At 40.0% G+C, this 19,692-nt stretch overlaps 2 protein-coding genes across 2 annotated transcripts; both read left to right on the top strand.

The window, feature by feature from the left end:
- Positions 1-4,028: 4,028 nt before the first annotated feature.
- On the top strand, positions 4,029-7,723 carry LOC134645495 (transmembrane protein 151B-like). Its single transcript, XM_063498949.1, has 2 exons — positions 4,029-4,549; positions 6,018-7,723. The coding sequence occupies exons 1-2, from the start codon at positions 4,472-4,474 to the stop codon at positions 7,146-7,148; spliced, it is 1,209 nt and encodes a 402-aa protein (XP_063355019.1). The 5' UTR covers positions 4,029-4,471; the 3' UTR covers positions 7,149-7,723.
- Positions 7,724-10,183: 2,460 nt separating this feature from the next.
- On the top strand, positions 10,184-18,152 carry LOC134645258 (transmembrane protein 151B-like). Its single transcript, XM_063498635.1, has 2 exons — positions 10,184-10,727; positions 14,986-18,152. The coding sequence occupies exons 1-2, from the start codon at positions 10,650-10,652 to the stop codon at positions 16,393-16,395; spliced, it is 1,488 nt and encodes a 495-aa protein (XP_063354705.1). The 5' UTR covers positions 10,184-10,649; the 3' UTR covers positions 16,396-18,152.
- The last annotated feature ends 1,540 nt before the right edge of the window (positions 18,153-19,692 follow it).

Here is a 19,692-nt window from a genome sequence, read left to right as displayed (position 1 = left end):
AACGAGACCTTGGTTGTATTAGGAGCAGTTGGCTGGAGGATCTTCGTGCTCGTTTTGGGTTATACAGGTCAAGGAGATCAGTTAAGTAGCCACTAGCTAACTTGATGGTGGTAAGGCTTAAAGTTTTGCCTCTGGCTCTATTCATTACTTCGTGTCACTTAACTGAACCTACTGTGTTTTACTCTGACAAATAAAATAGCCTGCTGCAAAGTGCAGAGGTTGCAAAAAGTTGGAAATAAAACTAGGACAAGACACAAAGGAAAACTCAACCTTCAAAATAAAACATGAAGTAACTAAAAGGCAAACAACACTGAAACTGAAAACAAAGAAACACAACAAAACAAGCTATCACAACAGGAACCAAAATACAAAGCAATAACCTTCCACACTGACTGAAAGGACACGCAGTGTATTTATGAGGACATCATGATTTGTCATGACTCCCACTGCTGACTTGTATCAGCAGTGGAAGCATGAGTTAGAATACAGTGGTCCTTTTCCAGGTGTAGGGAGAGAGAGGGAACAGGGGTTAATCCAAGTGGTCCAGAGTTTTCCAAGAAAATATTTATGAGATGAATTGAAAGAGTGAGCTTACTGAGGTTCCAGTGGAGAGGCTCTCTGGAGAACCACCAACCGTCATGCCATTTGTTGTTTCTTCATCTTGATCATGTCTAAATGCCTAAATGCACTGAGCTGCTGCCATGTGATAAACTGATTGGATATTTGTGAGCAGTTGAACAGATGCATATAATAAAGTGGCCAACACAGAAAAGAACAATCTGCCTACTTTGGTTTTCAAGTCTGCGCTCTCGTGATAACCTCGGGGTCAGACAAACAAAACGGGGGTCACAGAAAAGGTCACCGGAGGTTGTCTGGTGTTTCCTGTGTAATTCATCCTTGTTGCTGGCCCAGTCGACCATAAAGGATCACACACTTCTGTAGCTGTTTGAAAACTAACCTTGATCAATTATTGAACATGGTAATATCAATTTACTGTTTGCCTGTTTTAGCGGTTACCATGGCAGAAGCTCATTAATTATTAACCATCTGGGTGTCTAGTTTTTGTACTCAGCTCATTTTGACACATCAATGAGGATATTATTGTTTGATAATTGCGCAGCACTGAGAGAGCACGTCTGGCTTTTCTGAATGGGATGTAAAACATGTGAGACATTCTTGTATTTCAATGGAGAGGCCAAAACTGAAACAGGAGAACGAGAAGGCTAGGAAAACAGTCAGGTTTAGAGTAGCGTCTGCCAACAGCGGCCGGGTCTTGGCGGAGGTGTTCAAGGATGAGAGAGCCTGGTGCGGCTCGGTGGAGGACTCGGTGGAGTCTGACTCGACCAGCAGTCCAGAGGCAGAGCAGCAGGGTGGCTCTCTCCCCACCAGCGAGGCCAACAGCCACCTGAACGGTTTGGTGGTGGAAGCAGCCGTGGACGAGAACGGCTGTGAACCCGATGACCTGCTTTTGTACGCCAGTGCCAAAAGAGAGATGCTGTTTAGCAACAAGCGGATCAATATCTGCAGCAAGAATGGGACCGTGAGAGGAGTGAGGAACAAAGTGAGCGCAGGCCAAGTGCTTTTCAACAACCTCTCCAACATGTACTCTGTAAGTAGCTCAGTGCATCATCAGAAACAATTTTAAATAAAGCTTTATCCTCTTTTATTAACATGTATGAAGTCAGACTGAAAGGTTATGGAATATTTCTGACCATGAAGAGATTTTCATGCACTAATAACTTTTATTTATTTTTCCTTTTAGGGTTCCCTTCGTCACCAGAAAAGGAGACCCTGGGAAAAGCAGTGAACAGCGTGGGATTTCACACTGTGGGCACATCAGGGAGGAGCAGTCCTGAGGAAGAAGATTGTCTTACAGCTTTGCCTCCACCCTGAATCCCTTTCAGTGACTTCTGTTTCTTCACGTGACGTGGAGTCATTCATGATCCCAGCCTCATATTTACATGTGCCTTCAGGATATTTTTGACCACAAATATATTTGATTTGACTTCTTGTACAACTTTTCACAGCTGTTTATGGGCAACTAGGAAACAAAACTGGATAGAGTTAATATATGTACATACATTTAACACTACAGAGGTTTATTTTATTGCAATTTGGAATTTATTGGCGTTTATTTCATTACAACTGGTTGAAAGTAACAACCTGTCCACATATGATTCTATCAAACAAATCTCAAGTTTTAAAAGTTTTCTGGTTTACTGACAGAGAAAAAATGTTTTGTGTGAAGAAACAAAGAAGGATTATCCAATTAAATGTGATTTTGTTCATACAATTTCATTTTTATCTCCTTTTTGCATTGAAAATGGAAAAAGTGATTGTTGAGGATTAAAAGAAAGTTTTACTAGAGATTGATGCTTTGTTTGAATCCACCCTGTGGCCTTTCTTTGCGTGTTCTCCCTGAGTGTCTGTGGGTTATTGACTGTAGGCGCGATAGTGGGGATGGTTCTGTGTCTCTGTGTTAGCCCTGCGGCAGACTGGCGACCTGTCCAGGGACCCCACATGCCTTCGGATCGAATATGAGCAGAATAAAATGGATGGATGAACAGCCCTTCAAAAATGTTCCACAATTTTCCAACATGTGTTTCATGTGTGTCAGTAAAAATTTAAACCAAACAGCTGATAAACAATTTTACTCACTGCTCTGAGATTTAGACTGAGTTTCTGAGAAGTAAATTGTATTTTTTAAATTTATTTGTGACCTAGAATCTGACATGATTTTGATATTTCATGGAGTCTTTCATGAATGAACAGGTATTTTCTGTTTGTAAAGATTTTGCATTCATTTCTAGATTGAATGTGCTTCATATCATCTCTGAGACAAGATTCACACAAATACTGTGAACTGTAAATATATATATTTTGGACTTATCAAGATTTTTTGAAAACATTTTACATAATATATAATTTGCAACATAATTGATGTTACTGGTGGAATTCTTGTTTAAAATTAAACAAGCAAATCAGTAAAAATTAATCTTTTACCTACTTTTTGTACTTCACTGCTCAGCAGGAAAACTTCTAGAGTTTCTAGACATAAGGAAACATGACTGTCAAAAATAACACAGGAAGTAACTAAACACAAAGGAAATGTTAAAAATAATAAGAATCTAAAAATAAGTAACCTAAAGCAGAATCCTAACTGAAATAAGCTGAAAGTTTCAACCAAAAATAAATATTAAATAATAAAATAATTAAATAATTAAAAAATCCACAAATTGAAGAAACCCAAAACTTTTTTGGGCTTTGTGTTTTTGTGGGTTTTATACTTTTGCTGATGTAACAGACTCTTTAACAAAGATGAAAACATGACTATAAATATCCAGAGGGCTGATCAGGGAATAGAAACAGAAGAGGAGGAAATAAAACCCAAAAGAAGCAAGCAGAGGAAACTATCAATAAGAAAAAAGGAAATGACCAAACAAGGAGACATGAAACAAACATTCTAAAAATTAATGAACTATTTCAGGAGGGAACATGGCAGGAAAACATCATACAGACCTACACAGGGAGAGGACAAAACGAGATTTGTTATAATGGTGGAAAACAAAAAACACAGAAATCTGAAATTCACAGGATCAAAAACCAAAACCCAATATAACAAAACTGGAAAATCATAAAGTTAAAACAGCAATCAAAGACTTGATGATGTCTTAAACTCACTAGCAGAATGATAATAAATTAAAAAAAGAGTTTTAAAAATAAGAACTCAAATGTATTAAGAATGAAAAACTCTGTGACTAAAAACCCTGAATCCATGAATCCAAATACTTAAAAAAATATAAATAAATCCTCTACAACAGCACTGAAATCAAAAGTCATGAATATGGAACAAAACCCTGGGACCATGACACCTTGATCAAGCTGATGAGCCGGCAGATCGAGAAGGAACCTTTAAGTGTCACCGGATTACTCAGTTAAAGCGAAAATCTCTGTTTTTTCTTCCCTGCATTGAAAATCAGCGGAGCTGCACATTTTAAGACTCGCTTAAGGTCGGACTTTCCCTTTAAGTGATTTATGCAACAGCATCTCCCGGTACCTCAGTCTACCTCAGTCAGCACCATGGACAGCGACCCCGCCAGCTCTCCGGCCGCCTCCTGCGCACCCAGCGGGCCTCGAGGGGCAGGGCACGCTCCTTTAGTAACGACGACCAGCTAATACAGCACATCTCCCATCATGTTACTGCGGCACTGACAGCTGAACCGTAGACAGCAGGATGCGGGATTTCCCATAGAAACACCCCCGCGTATTGTTTTTCTTGTCTTAACCCGTTTCCCAGCAGCTGGAAGGTACAGATGCTCTTTTTTGGCCGATCACCGGCTGTAAATGGCTCTAAACGACAGCAGATGTGACGAGTCTCATTTGAGGGTCGCTGTGGAGCAAAGGTGGTGAGATCTCTCGCTCTTCCTCCTCCTCCACGCCCTGTCATCACTACCAGTAGCTGCCCAGCACCATGTCTTCTCCACCATCGGCTGCGACAGCGAGTGAAAGCAGCACCACCACCGTTTTCGAGGAGGACACCAGAGAGGAGGTAGAATTTTCTGGCAATTCTCTTTTTTCTTTTTTCTTACTCTCTCTGTGTTGTTGATTTTTAATGTGTCCGTGCGCGTGCTGTGCAGGCTGTGACACGCTGCAGGTGGATGATCTGACAGGTGTCACCGGTGTAAACTTGAACACGGGAGTGCGTGTGGCAGTGGCGATTCACTCTGCTTATCCTCCTGTTTATTTAGTTTTCCATTTAAGTTTCCATTTTATTTATTAATTTGTTCATTTTATTTAAAACATGTTTTAAGTAATGTTTTCTCACAGTTTCTCGTTTTTATGAATTATTTTGACAAATAGAAATAAATGAAATGAGAGAAAATGTAGACCAAAAACGGTAAACATAAATACTTTTGATTTCCTATTTTGTTTTTTACAAAAAGAATTACAAAACAACTGACAGCATATTAATGTATGTTCTCTTCAACCAAATTAATGTGTGCCTTTATGTATATTAACTTTAAATCATAGTTTTATTACTCAAATTGAGCCATACCATGAAACTTGTCTTTACAGCAAGTACATATAGAAATACTTGTCATGTTCCTCATTTGAAACATGAAGTTTAGAGTTTTTTGAACTTTGAATTCTTCATTATTAATCTCTGTTAGGTTTCTTATGTTGTAGGTTTATTGTGTTTTACTGTAGTAACACCTCTGTGGCCAATTTCATTCTTTTCTAGTTTGTGTTTAGAGTCATGTTTGAGTCTTTGCTTGTTCCAAACGTCCTCTTCATCCTCTTGTATATTTTTGCCAAGTCTTTTCTTCTTGTCTTTTGTGCCTTGCTTTTTAGTTTTACTTTACCTTTACTATTCACACAGGACCACGCTCAAGTTTGTTTTTTTGTTTAATTTTGATTGGCTTTTAAAAAAATTATATCTCATTGTTTTCACTGCCTTAATGAATTGTAAACCTACAAGGATTTCTGTTTTTATTTTCTGTGCTATATAAATAAAATCGCCTTTATTTCTCTCACCTCGTTATCTAGATTCTGTTAACCTGTGCCCAGTTTCCCCCCAGCTGTGCTCGCTTCCCCTGATTAGCCCTGATTAGTGTTTCTACCCTGTAAGATACCATTACATTACTCTGGCCAGACCGTTGTTAAGTTTGTTTGAACTTTGGACTTTTGAAGTTTGCCTACCTTGCCTGGAGTAAAAGTAGTTTTTACATCTGCCAGACTCAGAGTCCTGCATTTCGGTCCTAAACTCTGCAAAGTTGTGCAGTCTGAATGAAAATACAAACTGTTCTTTAAAAAAGCAAACCTTCTCCTTCCAAAGTTGCATAATGCAGGCTGGATTAGTATTTGCAAAATGCTGAATTTTGTCCACAGGACCTGAGGACTTGTACAATACACCATGAGATTGTGAATACTAAGAGTTTAGGTGGTTATAGGATTATAAATATGTCCTGATCAGATTTTAAAATGTTTCTTCTTATGTTTGTGCTTTCGCTCAACAGCAAAGACCGCTGAAGCAATCTCTAAGCAAGTCCTTATGTCGGGAGAGTTTCTGGAAATGCTTCCTCCTGTCCGTTCTCATGTATGGCTGCATGGGAGCCATGGTTTGGTGTCACATCACCAAGGTGACCCGTTTCACTTTCGACAGTGCCTTCAAAGGGAAATCCAAGATGTACCATGACAGCCCCTGCTCTGATGGCTACATCTACATCCCCTTGGCCCTACTGGGCATGCTCTATTTAGTCTACCTGTTGGAGTGCTGGCACTGTCACGTGAAGAATGAGCTGCTGCACAAAATGGACGTGGAGGGCATCTATGAGCACATCAAGAAGATGCAGCAGGCTAAGCCCTGCATCTGGTGGAAGGCCTTCAGCTATCACTATGTGCGCCGAACTCGACAAGTCACACGCTACCGCCGTTATACTTGCACCCAGGTTTACCATGAGCGCCTCGACACCCACGTGGCAGAAGCAGAATTTGACTACAGCCACTGTGGTGTCAAAGATGTTTCCAAACAGCTGCTTGGCTTGGAGAAGTCTGTGCTTACAAAGATGCGCTTCACCAAGTGTTTCAGTTTTGCCAACGTAGAGTCCGAGAATTCTTATCTCACACAAAGGGCGAGGTTTTTCACCGACAACGAGGGCCTGGATGACTACATGGAAGCCAGAGAAGACATGAACCTGAAGAACATTGACCTGAAGGAGTATGTCTTGGTGCTCTGTGACCCGAAGCACCACCCCTGGTATCTGTCCCACTACGTCTTCTGGTTTGCCTCCTTCCTCACGTTCTCCTGGCCTCTCAGAGTCTTCATGGAGTATCGCACTGCATACGTCCACTATCGTGTCGAGAAGGTCTTCGGGCATGATTACCGCCCTGTGTCGCCATGTGTTGATCGACGATACTGGTGTCGTATACCTCGAGTTAAAAGCACTGATGTTACAGAACTGGAGTGGCACATTTGCTCCAACCAGCAGCTGCTTACCCAGAGGCTGACCTCATGGATCTGGCCCAGCGACCGTCCAACTTCAGCGAGATTCATCAGAACTGTGAGCGCTGCCACAGAGTCATCATCTGATCCTCAGTGTTCTTTAGAAGCCCCCTCAGCATCTGCACTTGTGCCAACATTCCTTTAAGGAATCCCAACATCACCAGAAAAAGAAATGCTGGAAAAAAGCAGTAACCAGTATTGGGTTTCAGACAGTGTGGTCATCAGGGAGGAGGAGCCCCAAAGGTGAAGATTTTGTTGTAGTTTTGTCTCCGTCAAGAATCTTTTTCTGTGATTTTTGTTTCTTTAGCCTTCAGGTGACCTGTGTGGAGTCATTTATGACCCCAGCCTTATATTTATATGTGCCTTTGTGATATTTTTGACCGTAGATCTATTTCTTGCCATGATTTTTTTCCCACCTTCTTCTTATTTTATCGTTATAGGCTTTGATTTTATTGTAGTTTGTGACTTGTTGGTAATAATGTCATATTTATGAGTCCAATTTTGACCGTTATTATTTTTAGATATTTTAGTAATCTGGAAATTTTGAGTGTTTCTGCTGAAAGAATCACATTACACATTTACACACAGATTGAGTTTGAGCCTGGGAGTAACAAAAGATGAAAAACAAACCTCCTGACTGTGATAACTTCACTGTAATTTGTCGGTGATCAAAGTATTATGGAGTCACCATTTCATAGTTCGGTGTTAAATGATACATAATCTGCTTAAAAGTATATTACATATACTTACATACATATTTTTCTAGTGTTATTGAAACAAAGAAAATTTGTTTTGTGAGAAAAATCATAGGATTGTCTAAATAAAATGTCATTTTATTTGTGCAACTCCTCTTTGCAGTGAAAATAGTAATAGACGAGTTGTTTGAGGGTTAAAATGAAGACTATTTTACTAAAGACTGATGCTCAGTTACATTTATTCAGTATCAAGTAAGGAAATGATGTACTGCAATGCTGTTATCAGTGCATTAAAGTACATTTTAATAGCACATTTAGTCATTTAGTAACACCACAATCCTTCCAAATGACCCATAAGATTTTCCAACATCCTGCTGAACTGATGTCCTCCTCGTTTCAGTAAAGAGAAATTAGAACCAAACAGCTGAACAGGCAGCTTTAGATCATACATAACACAAACATTACTTTTGTTGTGAGTTGTAAGTTTAATTGTGACCCAGAATGTGATATAATTTTGATGTTTGATGGAGTCTTCTCTTTCATGTATCCCAATTATGTGAAGAAATGTGTTTTTTGGTAATAATGCCAGCATTAAATGTGCTTCATATCAAGTATGACACATGACTCGCACACAGGATGAGCTCTACTTACAAATATCTTTATTAGACTTAAAGAAATAAGAGCTTTCATGCAGTAGATTTGATGCTTGATGGTTTCTGGAAACTTTTGCTCCCGTGTTCACCACATTTCTTGAACGCTTATTGAGGTTCTTGAAAACATTTTACACATTGTATAACAGATGTAACATTAGTAATGTGACTGATGGTATTCATATTTAAATTTAAATATGTAAATCAATAATAAAAAGTATTTTATTTTTACCATTTCTCTTTGATGACTCCAGAATAGAACAGAGCAACAGAAGTGAAATTAAAAGTGGGGAAAAACCACATCAAAAAGACATAAATTAGTTAAACAGCAAAAAGAAATGCCTAGTAAAGATAAATTTAATGAAGCTGAATATACAAAAGTTGACAAAAACTACAAATGGAACTAATTTCTTTTCAAAGAATGTTTAATGTTTACTCTATAGAGGGTCCTGGAACAAAGTAGGTATACACTTATTTCTACTTTCCATTGGAAGTAAGGGTAAGTAGAAGCTGGATGCTGATAATGAAATGCACTTTATTCACAGCAGCTGTGTGACCACCTTTATAAAAGCAGATGTTTTGGCAGTTTGCGGGTCTGGAGGATTCACCAGTGTGTTAACAAAATGCCACAAGCTACAAAGTAGTGAACATCCCAGCAAATTCAAACCAACTTCAGACCGTGCAGTGCTCAGAGAAACTGCAAAAAAGCCCAAGAGCAACATGTCAGACTCTTCAGGCCTCACCCAGCATGTTAAAGGTTAAAGTTCATGGCATTACAGTTAGAAAAAAAAATGAAGAAGTATGGCTTTTAGAGAGAAGTAAGCCGTTTCTCTCTAAAAACAAAACAAAACAAAACATGGCAGCATGACTTTATGGCACAGGCCAAAGACGGCATATCAGCACAGACATGTCACACCAACTGTCAAGAATGGTGGTGGAATAGCGGAAGAGAGCCAGAGATTAATAACAAGTATGATTCAATGCAGAGAGGTCTGTTAACACATAGTGAGTGAGAAAGGTGACTAAAGAAGAAGCACTCACTGCATCATGGGACTCCCCCAGCAGCCTACACCTATTGCAGCATAACTAAGGGAGGAGTCAGGGTCACCTGATCCAGCCCTAAATATGTACTTTAGCAAAAATTAAAGTTTTAAGCCTTTGGAGATTGTGTCTGTCTCCTGAATCCAAACTGGAAGCTGGTTCCACAGAAGAGGGGCGTGAAAGCTGAAGGCTCTGCCTCCAATTCTACTTTAAAATACTTTAGGAACAACAAGCAAGGCTGCAGTTTGGAGGTCAAGGTAATGCAAACCAGGGCAAGTATCTTGTTAGAGGGCATATTACTAAGATTTTCAGGGCTGAGTACAATAACCTCAGTTTTAACTGAATTTATAAGCAGAAAATTAGTGGTCACCCAGGTCTTTGTGTCTTTAAGACATTCCTGCAGTTTAACAATTTGGTGTGTGTTACCTGGCTTCATGGATAGATAAAGTCGGGTGTCATCTGCATAGCAGTGAAAATGTATACGTCTTCTAATGATACTGCCTAAGGGAAGCATGTTTATGTAAACATAATTATACATGGTTCCCTTAGGCAGTATTATCAACAAACAACAAATCAACAAACAGGAGAATCCAAAACTTCAATAAAATCAAAAGTCATTCATATTAAGTAACCAAAGATCACGATGTCACAACAACACTACGAACAATTAAGCCGTCCAAATAAAACCGTTGGTTAAGCCTAAAGAGTGATCAGATTACTTTGCTAAAGTAAAAGTAACTTTATTTTTGCTCCATATGTTGATAATCAGTGGGGCGGCACATTTTAGGTCGGACTTTCCCTTTAAGTGATTTATGCAACAACATCTCCCGGTACCTCAGTCTACCTCAGTCAGCACCATGGACAGCGACCCCGCCAGCTCTCCGGCCGCCTCCTGCGCACCCAGCGGACCCCGAGGGGCAGGGCACGCTCCTTCAGTAACGACGACCAGCTAATACAGCGCATCTCCCATCATGTTACTGCGGCACTGACAGCTGAACCGTAGACAGCAGGAGGTGGGAGTTCCTGTAGAAACACCCTCGCGTATTGATTTTCGTTTCTTACGCACCGGGAAGGTACAGATGCTCTTATTTTGTCTTTCACCGATCAGCCGGTCCCCGTCGGCTCACCTCTAAATGCCTCTAAATGACAGCAGATGTGACGAGTCTCATTTGAGGGTCGCTGTGGAGTAAAGGCGGTGAAATCTCTCCCTCTTCCTCCTCCTCCACGCCCTGTCATCACTACCAGTAGCTGCCCAGCACCATGTCTCCTCCAGCATCGGCTGCGACAGCGAGTGAAAGCAGCACCACCACCGTTTTCGAGGAGGACACCAGAGAGGAGGTAGAATTTTCTGGCAATCCTTTTTTTTGGCACAGCAAATGCCTTTTGTTACGGTCTGTTTGTCAGAGCTTGTCGCAGAGCTTTAATTTGTCCATGTGCGTGCTGTGCAGGCTGTGACACGCTGCAGGTGGATAATCTGACGGGAATTTGGTGTTACAGACATGCCACTGTTCCACAGTCTGATATAGAAAGGAATTTCTATAATCTTGTAGCATGCATTGATTATTTTAGAGGAAAACTGCAGGATATGTGATTGGGAATCAGCCAGCCAGCGTCTTTACCTGTTTTTCACCTCCCGTGTGCCGCAGCGGGCCTGTGAACCTGACCATGGACGGAATATCCTGTTATTCTTATTGTTTGCAGATTGATTTTCTTTGCACAGAAATGTCTGATCCGTGTGTGTTTGACCCTTTCGGTCATACTTTTATGCAAAACATCCACAGACGTTGCAGTTATCAGTCAGCAGAGATGCAGGTCAGCTGCAAACGAGACAGTGACCTAATAACATCCATCAGTTTGGCTGGGATCCGTTTAGGGTTAGAGTTAACATCCATTCTTTCGTAAGGAATTTTCATCTAATGCAATAATTACATAATTGTAAGCCCAAATGCATGGACACTCACAGAAATGAACACATCAATTTCTGCCCCTAAAAGTATAATCAACACACATCTGCACCCATTAAGCTAATTATTAGACTTCAAGACAACTATATACCTTTTTAAGGACCAAAAGGGTGCAGCACTGTTTAGTGGTTGGCCCCTCAATGGTTTCTTATTCTATTTTTGAATGTCTCAGCTCATCAAATACATTTTAATATTAGACAAAAATAACCTGGCTAAATGCAAAATGCAGTAGTTTTTAGATGATGATTTTATTTATTAAGAAAAATAAGCTATCCAAACCTGCATAGCCCTGTGTGAAAACTCAATCTTATGGCTGGCTGTGCCAGCTTGGCAGAATCAAGCATTCGTGATAACTGGGAATGAGTCTTTCATATCACTGTGGAGAAATTTTGGCACTGTTGTTTTAATTCAGCCACATTGAAGGGTTGTTTGAGGTGGACTTGCTGGTCTGTTGCAAATCATTGTCATGCTGCATAACCCAACGGTGATGGAGCTTCAGGGCATGAAGTCATGGCCGGACATTCTCCTCCAGCTTTTCTTGTTCCATCAATTACAGCAAGTCTCGTTAGTCCAGAGAATAATTTTCCCCAAAGTCTTGGGGATCATTAATGTTTTGGTTTTTTTTGTTTGTTTGTTTGTTTTTTAGTGAATGTGAAACGAGCCCTTGTGTTTTCTCAGTGCTTTTCTACTTGGACTCTGTCAGTTTTTCCCAGTCTCTTTCTTATTGTTGATTCATGACCTCTGATCTTAACTGAGGAAAGTGAGACCTGCAGTTATTTAGATTTTCTTTTGGATTCTTTTGTGACCTCCTGGATGAGTCGTCACTGGACGCTGGGGGTTATTTTGGTATGCTGGCCACTCCTGCGAAGGTTCACCACTGTTCCAAATTCTCTCTATTTATCAATAATGGTCTTCACCGTGATTCACTGGAGTCCCAAAGCCTCAGAAATGACAATGTAACCATTTAAGACTCACACAGGTCAATGATTTTTTTTCTCAGTTTCTTTAGATCGTGGCACAATGTGTTGCTTTTTGTCAACTTTTAGCCTACTTCACTTTGTTGGACAGGTTCTGTTTAAGTAAATTCTTGATTCGACAGGTTGCACAGTAATCAGGTCTGGGTGTGATGAATGAAATTTAACTCTTCTTTTTGTCTTTTTTGTGTGTGTCTTACTTGGGTTATCTTTGTCTAATAATAAAATCAGATAATTTGAAACGTGCTAGTGTGACTGTTTCAGAACTAGGTGAAATATAAAATTTACTCTTCCATTTTAAGATTTAAGGTTAAAGGTGCAGAATTGCAGAGGACTGTCACCTGTTCTCCCTGTTTCTGGGAGCCTTATGTGCACTTATTGACACCAGATGTGCAAAGGGTGTAAAGAAGTCTCCCCCGCACTCTGCAACTCAGAGGATAAAGCCTCAATGATAAACCTCTGTACCACTAAAAGTAAAAAGCAAAAAAGTACTTTTATTGTCTGAAAGTGTGTGGCAACATTTTTCTATATCACGTAAGTGCTGCATACTTCATCTGACAATTTACATAATTATCTTGTTCTTTTTTTCAACCATAACCCCAGTGCTGCTTGCAAGGATTTGTGACTCCTTTGTTTATTTTGGTCTAATTATGCGAAAGATTGAACAATGTCGCAGTTATTAATCAGCAGCTGCAATCAAAGCATGCAAAAACACTGTAAAGCAGATCAACTGACAGGGGGATACACAAAGGACTGACTGGGGGATCAAGACACAATTAGGAAACATGAAGGGAGGAAAGAAGTGGAAAGGAAGGAAGGAAAAGCCACAATAATACACATGAGATAGCTGAAAAAAGCACAAGCTGGCTAAAAGAGAAATAACTCACAGTGGCAACATAATTTATTTGTTGCCACACAAACCAGAAACGCAAACCCAGCAGATACGGATGACGCCAGTCAGGTTCACTGAGGAACACAGTGAGAAATGATAAAGGCCAGGCTTTTACTTTATTTACACATTTTAATTTAATCAGAAATTCCTCTTTTCTAAAGCTTTTCGCTTACGATTAAAAATTTATTAACGTTTCTGATATTTAATCTAACAAAAATAGTCAGATAGCAAACAACCAAAACATGATCCTGCATCTGACAGCTACTGGCAAAAAAAAAACAACCCACACACACAAAGGACATATGACATAAATTGAAATTTGTTTTAATTCAATTATAAATCAGCAGTATAAATTCTGATATTTATTTAGTTTTCAATTTAAGTTTCCACTCATTTAATAAATTGTACATTTTTAATTTCTAATTTTTGCATTGAGTGTTGGATTTAAACAATTTTTTGGGTAGATACACAAAATTTTGTGATTAGTGAATTTTGGCTTTGGCATTTCTTTTTCATACAGCATATTGAGATTTATAACAGAATCCCGGTTCTATTCCGATTTTTGACTTTGCATGCCTTGAAACTGCCCGCACATAAAAATGAAGCTTGCTTGTACAGCTCTGAAGAAATATAATGTTCTGCAGTTACATGGCTACTCTCAGCTTGTTAATATTTACAAAAGGCTGAATTTGTTCTTATTTGTGTTCTGAATACATCAAGGATTGTGGATGTTTAGGATTTGGTGGTGATAGGATTATAAATATGTTCTGATCAGTAGGGCTGGGCCATATCATACCGTTCACGGTAATACCGGTATAATGTTGGGCAACGATAAGAAAATGAAATATCGCGATAGAATATGGGTAAAACGCGTATGCGCAGTGCCTTTGTTTTCATACGCACATGGCGGAAAAAGCATGGCGGCGACGGAGAATGAGAAGGGTGAAAGCGGATCGTTGAATGAAACGGATGAACCAGAATTGGTTTGTAAAAATGCTGCAGCTTCAGTGGTGTGGAACTGGTTTAGCTTTCGTCCGTCAGATACACAACAAAGCACTATTTTTGGTAGAGCATGCTAGCGGGCCGTCATTATTTCCGTGTTGTTTGAAAAATACGGCACACTTAAAATCAATCCTTTGATTTTTTCTGAAAATCGACAGTGCCCCTTATAATCCTGTGTGCCTTATGTATGAATTCTGGTTGTGTTTACTGACCTTGAAACGATTTTATGTGGTACACGGTGCTCGAAAATCTGTCAAATCTTTTAGTATGACTTTGCTAAGCTACAAAGCCGCACCGCTTGATGGATTGTCGGAGCATTATGGCTATCGTAGGCAGGAGCCTCGCGGAGTGATACGTACTGTGCTTCAACATAATATTACCGTATTGTGTGTGTATAACCTCTTTTTAAGTTTTGTGGATATTCTACATGGTTATGCTGAGGATATGTCGGCCAATTTCCACTGGAAATGCCTTTTGGTTAAACTGTCAGCAAGGAATTTGCATTTACACTGTTAAATTTTTATATAACTTTAATGCACATAAAAAACAGCTGCTTGTTTAAGTGAAAATACATTGATGGGGTTTTTTGCACTAATAAAGTTGTGGAGTTGTAAAGTATTTTGTCTAGTGTCAATTATATCGTCAGTTACACCCTTATCACAAATTTTCAAATGTATATCGTGATAAATATTTTTGGTCATATCGCCCTGCTCTACTGATCAGTTTTTAAAACGTTTCTTCTTATGTGTGCTTTCACTCAACAGCAAAGACCGCTGAAGCAATCTCTAAGCAAGTCCTTATGTCGGGAGAGTTTCTGGAAATGCCTACTCCTTTCCGTTCTCATGTATGGCTGCATGGGAGCCATGGTTTGGTGTCACATCACCAAGGTGACCCGCCTCACCTTCGACAGCGACTTCAAAGGGAAATCCATGATGTACCATGACAGCCCCTGCTCTGATGGCTACATCTACATCCCCTTGGCCCTGCTGGGCATGCTCTATTTAGTCTACCTAGTCGAGTGCTGGCATTGTCACGTGAAGAATGAGCTGCAGCACAAAGTGGACGTGGAGGGCATCTCCGAGCGCATCCAGAGGATGCAGCAGGCTAAGCCCTGCATCTGGTGGAAGGCCATCAGCTATCATTATGTGCGCCGAACTCGACAAGTCACACGCTACCGCAACGGAGACGCCTACACAAGCACACAGGTTTACCATGAGCGTGTCAACACCCACGTGGCAGAAGCAGAATTTGACTACAGCCACTGTGGTGTCAAAGATGTTTCCAAACAGCTGCTTGGCTTGGAGAAGTCTGCGTTGACAAAGATGCGCTTCACTAAGTGCTTCAGTTTTGCCAACGTGGAGTCCGAGAATTCTTATCTCACACAAAGGGCGAGGTTTTTCACCGACAACGAGGGCCTGGATGACTACATGGAAGCCAGAGAGGGCATGCACCTGAAGAACATTGACCTGAAGGAGTATGTCTTGGTGCTCTGTGACCCGGAGCACCACCCTTGGTATCTGTCCCACTACGTCTTCTGGTTTGCCTCCTTCCTCACGTTTTCTTGGCCTCTCAGAGTCTTCACAGAGTATCGCACTGCATACGTCCACTATCGTGTTGAAAAGCTCTTCGGTCACGATTACCTCCCTGTGACCCCTTGTGACGATCGGCCTTATTGGCGCCGTATCCCTCGAGTTAACACCATTGACAGCACAGAATTGGAGTGGCACATTCGCTCCAACCAGCAGCTGGTTCCCAGTTACTCAGAGGCTGGACTCATGGACCTGGCCCAGTGCCCCTCCAGCTTCAGTGGGCTTCGTCAGAACTGTGAGCGCTGCCACAGAGCCATTAGCTGCTCCTCAGTGTTCTCCAGAAGCGCCCTCAGCATCTGCACCGGTGCCAGCTCCCGCATCCCCTTCAGCAGCAGCCGCTTCTCCTTAGCCCGGCGCTATGGCTCCCAGCGCAGCTGCTTCTGGAGGAGCGGCAGCCTGGACGACCAGGAGAGCCCCAGTGAAAATACCCGCTGCCTATCGGAACGCCTCACCACAGATGACGAGGAGCCCCCGGACTACGAGGATGCACTTTGTTACCCGGTGCTCATTGTCCACTGCAGTGAGAACTGCCACAACCACAGATCTTTCCACAGAAATGGCTCCTGCGTGGAGACCTCTTTATGATATGCAGTCACAGCGGCATTTCTGTAGCTTTTCAAAAACAGGGCGTAGTGGATGCTGTAAGAAAAAATTGCCTGAATCCTGAATGTGTGAATCACCAAAGCAATAACAGCGGTCAGTGAGCAGAGAACAAAGTGGCATCCCATGATAAGCTCACACACACAAACGAATCATATCTGCTTGGCTTCCAGGAAAAACCAAGAAGACGCAGACTGTTACAAAGCACACCATCGCTACAGCTTTTACAGTGCATGTGAAACTAAGGCTGCAGATACCTCATAGGAACTTTCTCAGAGGTTACACATGGACAGGTTTAAACATCTCACGTTCATTTAGTGAGTCATTACGGAGCAGCTTCTACAAATTTAACTTCTAACTACAGCAATAACTGTGAAAACAAATCTCAAATGGAGGATCGCCAGTTTATGCTGGTGCACGTCCCAAAGTGGAAACCTCTGAGTTCAAGTAACAATTTAAATCTTGGACATTCTCACTCACTGTTAAACCATATCTGTAAATTCTTTTTTAATCATCTGTTTGTTCCTACATTATCCAGAATGCCTTTTATTAACTTCAGACAACAGGTATAAGCTTAATTTCAGCAGACAGTGACCTAAGGATGTTAGAAAGCGTGAGGCATTTGTTCAGACTGAGAGAAGTTCAGACTCATGCCCTACTAACAGCCGGTCCTGTGGTTTTGTTGCATCCTGGTGCATCTCTGCTTCTTTTTCTTCTTCTTTAGTGGATTTCTTTGTAATTGACTGTTGGGCGTTGGTGCTATGTGGCAGCTCCAGACTGTTGTGGATGTTGAGTGACTGACACATTAACATGATGTTTACAGTTGGTGCTTTCCTTCTAACCTCGGATGTAAATGTTGGAATTAACAGTTTGGCCATCTTGAAGAAAATAAGAGAGAAAACAGAATCAGGTGGATTTTTTTTTTCCTTTAGTGGCTTTAACATGTGATTAATTTGTCTTGACTGAAACCCAGAAAATGAAAAAATGTGGGCGCACTAACACTGTCTAGTCCTATGAGCCTTTACCTTGACAGACTAAAACGCATCATGAAAACTCAATCAAGCATTACGCATAAAATTGGACTTTTCTGCTGCCTACTGCCATGATGAAACCTGCCGGCAACTGTGGTACAAATACACCCATCATTACACCCATCATGTGGACATAAAAGATAGAGACTGGTTTATTACAGTACATGTGAGCAGGTGAGTGTGGATTTAGCTGCAAAAAAAGATCATAAGATCATCAAATCCATGCCTGATTTCGCATGATTTCCTCCTGCTGAGACACTGTGGTAAAACCATATCCATGAATGTAAACCACCAGCATATACGATATACTCTGTACCATTATGTGTTGACAGTAAAGGAATAATGCTCCATTTTTCATCTGTAAAATGGTGATCTCGCTGTCCAGCATGTACTGATATGCCACCATGTTACTGAAAGACTTTGGATGTTGTCATCTGGAGGATATGTGACTCTTCTGAGTTTACAGTCAGTATATGCAAGGATGTAAATGCCCTTATGTTTACACATTATACAAACTTTATAATACATGCTTTTTTAAAACAATATAAAAAATGTTGTATTCATTGTGGCACAATACATTTTGTTCCCTATGGAGGACCAAAGCAGCCAAAAATTTAAAATAAATTACTTTTTAAATAAATTCATATGCCATTAAATGCCTCTCAAATAGCATAAGTTACTTTAACCATTAGTTGTGTTTTTTTTTTTTTTTACCCAAACGACTGTATTGTTGTATTCTCTTTTCAAATTTCTTTCCACATTTCTGCTTTCTTTTGCAAATAAGTTGGCTATGAATCAAAATCAGTCATGAGGTGAACTTTTTACCTTTGTAAATAAATGTTTAAATAAGTCTTAGTCACTAAAGATTTAAAATAGATCAGCTAAGCCCTCTTATATGTACAATGAAGCAGGAATGCATAAAGAAATGTAAAAACACAAAATGAATGTATTTGGGGGGAAATAAACATATTAATGCATAAATTATTTTAATAAAGAAAATGTAAAATTAACATAGGATCAAATAAAAAAATCCAAAATATAAAATTTATTTTTGTGGCATTTAGTGGCATAGTTAGTTATTTACTGAATTTTTTTTTTTTTTTTTTTTTTTATAATTTTGATCCTGTCAGTTTTGGCCCTCCATATTCATACATTGTTTTCAATAATGTAGTGACATTCATATTATTATGCACTTGATAGAAGTGACACTATAGACATTATGAATTGTAGTGGAGCTGAATGTTGGTGTAAATTACCTTAAAGTAATAATTAAGCTGGTGTGTTATCATAAATGCTCAGACATGGAACAAAAACAAGAGTCTTGTACAAAAAAAGTGTCATAAATGTCACTATAACCAAATGGGCTGTATAAATAACTTAATTACTTTTGAGAATATGTATTTCAACTTATCTTATGCTGGAAAAATAAAAGTTGCAATAAATGTCTGGGTCACACCCATGTACAGTTAAACAAAATGCTGCTTTCTTGTATCCTCAGATCCGTTTAATCCTTTGCTTCCCCCCCCCCCCCTCCTAGCTGTAGAGAGACAAAACTGTGAAAAATCAAGAAAAGAAATAGGTTTTTGTTTCATTAAATACCTTCAAATCCTTTTAAAAGCTCGAGAAATAACAAATAATGAAGCTATTAACTAATTCATAAAATGTAACAAATTGCTATTTATGTTTATCCATCCTTGTGATAAAACCCCTGTTTATTTAAAGTTGCTTTTAAGTTTCTATTTTATTTAATAATGTGTGAATTGCTGGCAAAGCAGACTGGCTGATAACCAAAAGAGGGGCAAATTGCCAAAATGCAAAAGTTGAATCTTCAAAAATCTGGTTAACTTTAGAGAGACTGCATCCACCTTGTACATACAATCACTACTACACCTGTTCAACTGCTTGTTAATGCAAATATCCAATCAACCAACCATATGACAATACCTCAGTGCATTTAGGCATGAAGACATGTTGAAAATGACCTGCTGAAGTTCACACTGAGCAACAAAATGGCGAAGAAAGCTGATTTAAGTGATTTTTACAGTAATTAGTGCCGGACAGGCTGCTCTGAGTATTCCAGAAACTGCTTATCTTTCCGCACAGTCATCTCCTGGGTTACAGAGAATGGTCTGAAAAAGAGAAAACATGCAGGAAGAAAACACTTTGTTGGTGCCAGAAGATGGAGGACAATGGCCAAACTGCTTCGAGTTGAGAGGATGGCAACAGTGACTCAAATAACCGCTCACTGCAA

Source organism: Pelmatolapia mariae, linkage group LG16_19 (assembly GCF_036321145.2).
Source record: "Pelmatolapia mariae isolate MD_Pm_ZW linkage group LG16_19, Pm_UMD_F_2, whole genome shotgun sequence".
Classification (NCBI taxonomy): Eukaryota; Metazoa; Chordata; class Actinopteri; order Cichliformes; family Cichlidae; genus Pelmatolapia; species Pelmatolapia mariae.
The sequence above is the reverse complement of the archived record's forward strand: the minus strand, read 5'-3'. Positions and strand labels throughout refer to the sequence as shown.

Coding starts and splice junctions, on each gene's coding strand:
- LOC134645495 (XM_063498949.1), top strand. CDS start 4,472: ATGTCTTCTCCACCATCGGCTGCGACAGCGAGTGAAAGCAGCACCACC. Junction 4,550..6,017: donor AGGAGGACACCAGAGAGGAG/GTAGAATTTTCT, acceptor TTCGCTCAACAG/CAAAGACCGCTGAAGCAATC.
- LOC134645258 (XM_063498635.1), top strand. CDS start 10,650: ATGTCTCCTCCAGCATCGGCTGCGACAGCGAGTGAAAGCAGCACCACC. Junction 10,728..14,985: donor AGGAGGACACCAGAGAGGAG/GTAGAATTTTCT, acceptor TTCACTCAACAG/CAAAGACCGCTGAAGCAATC.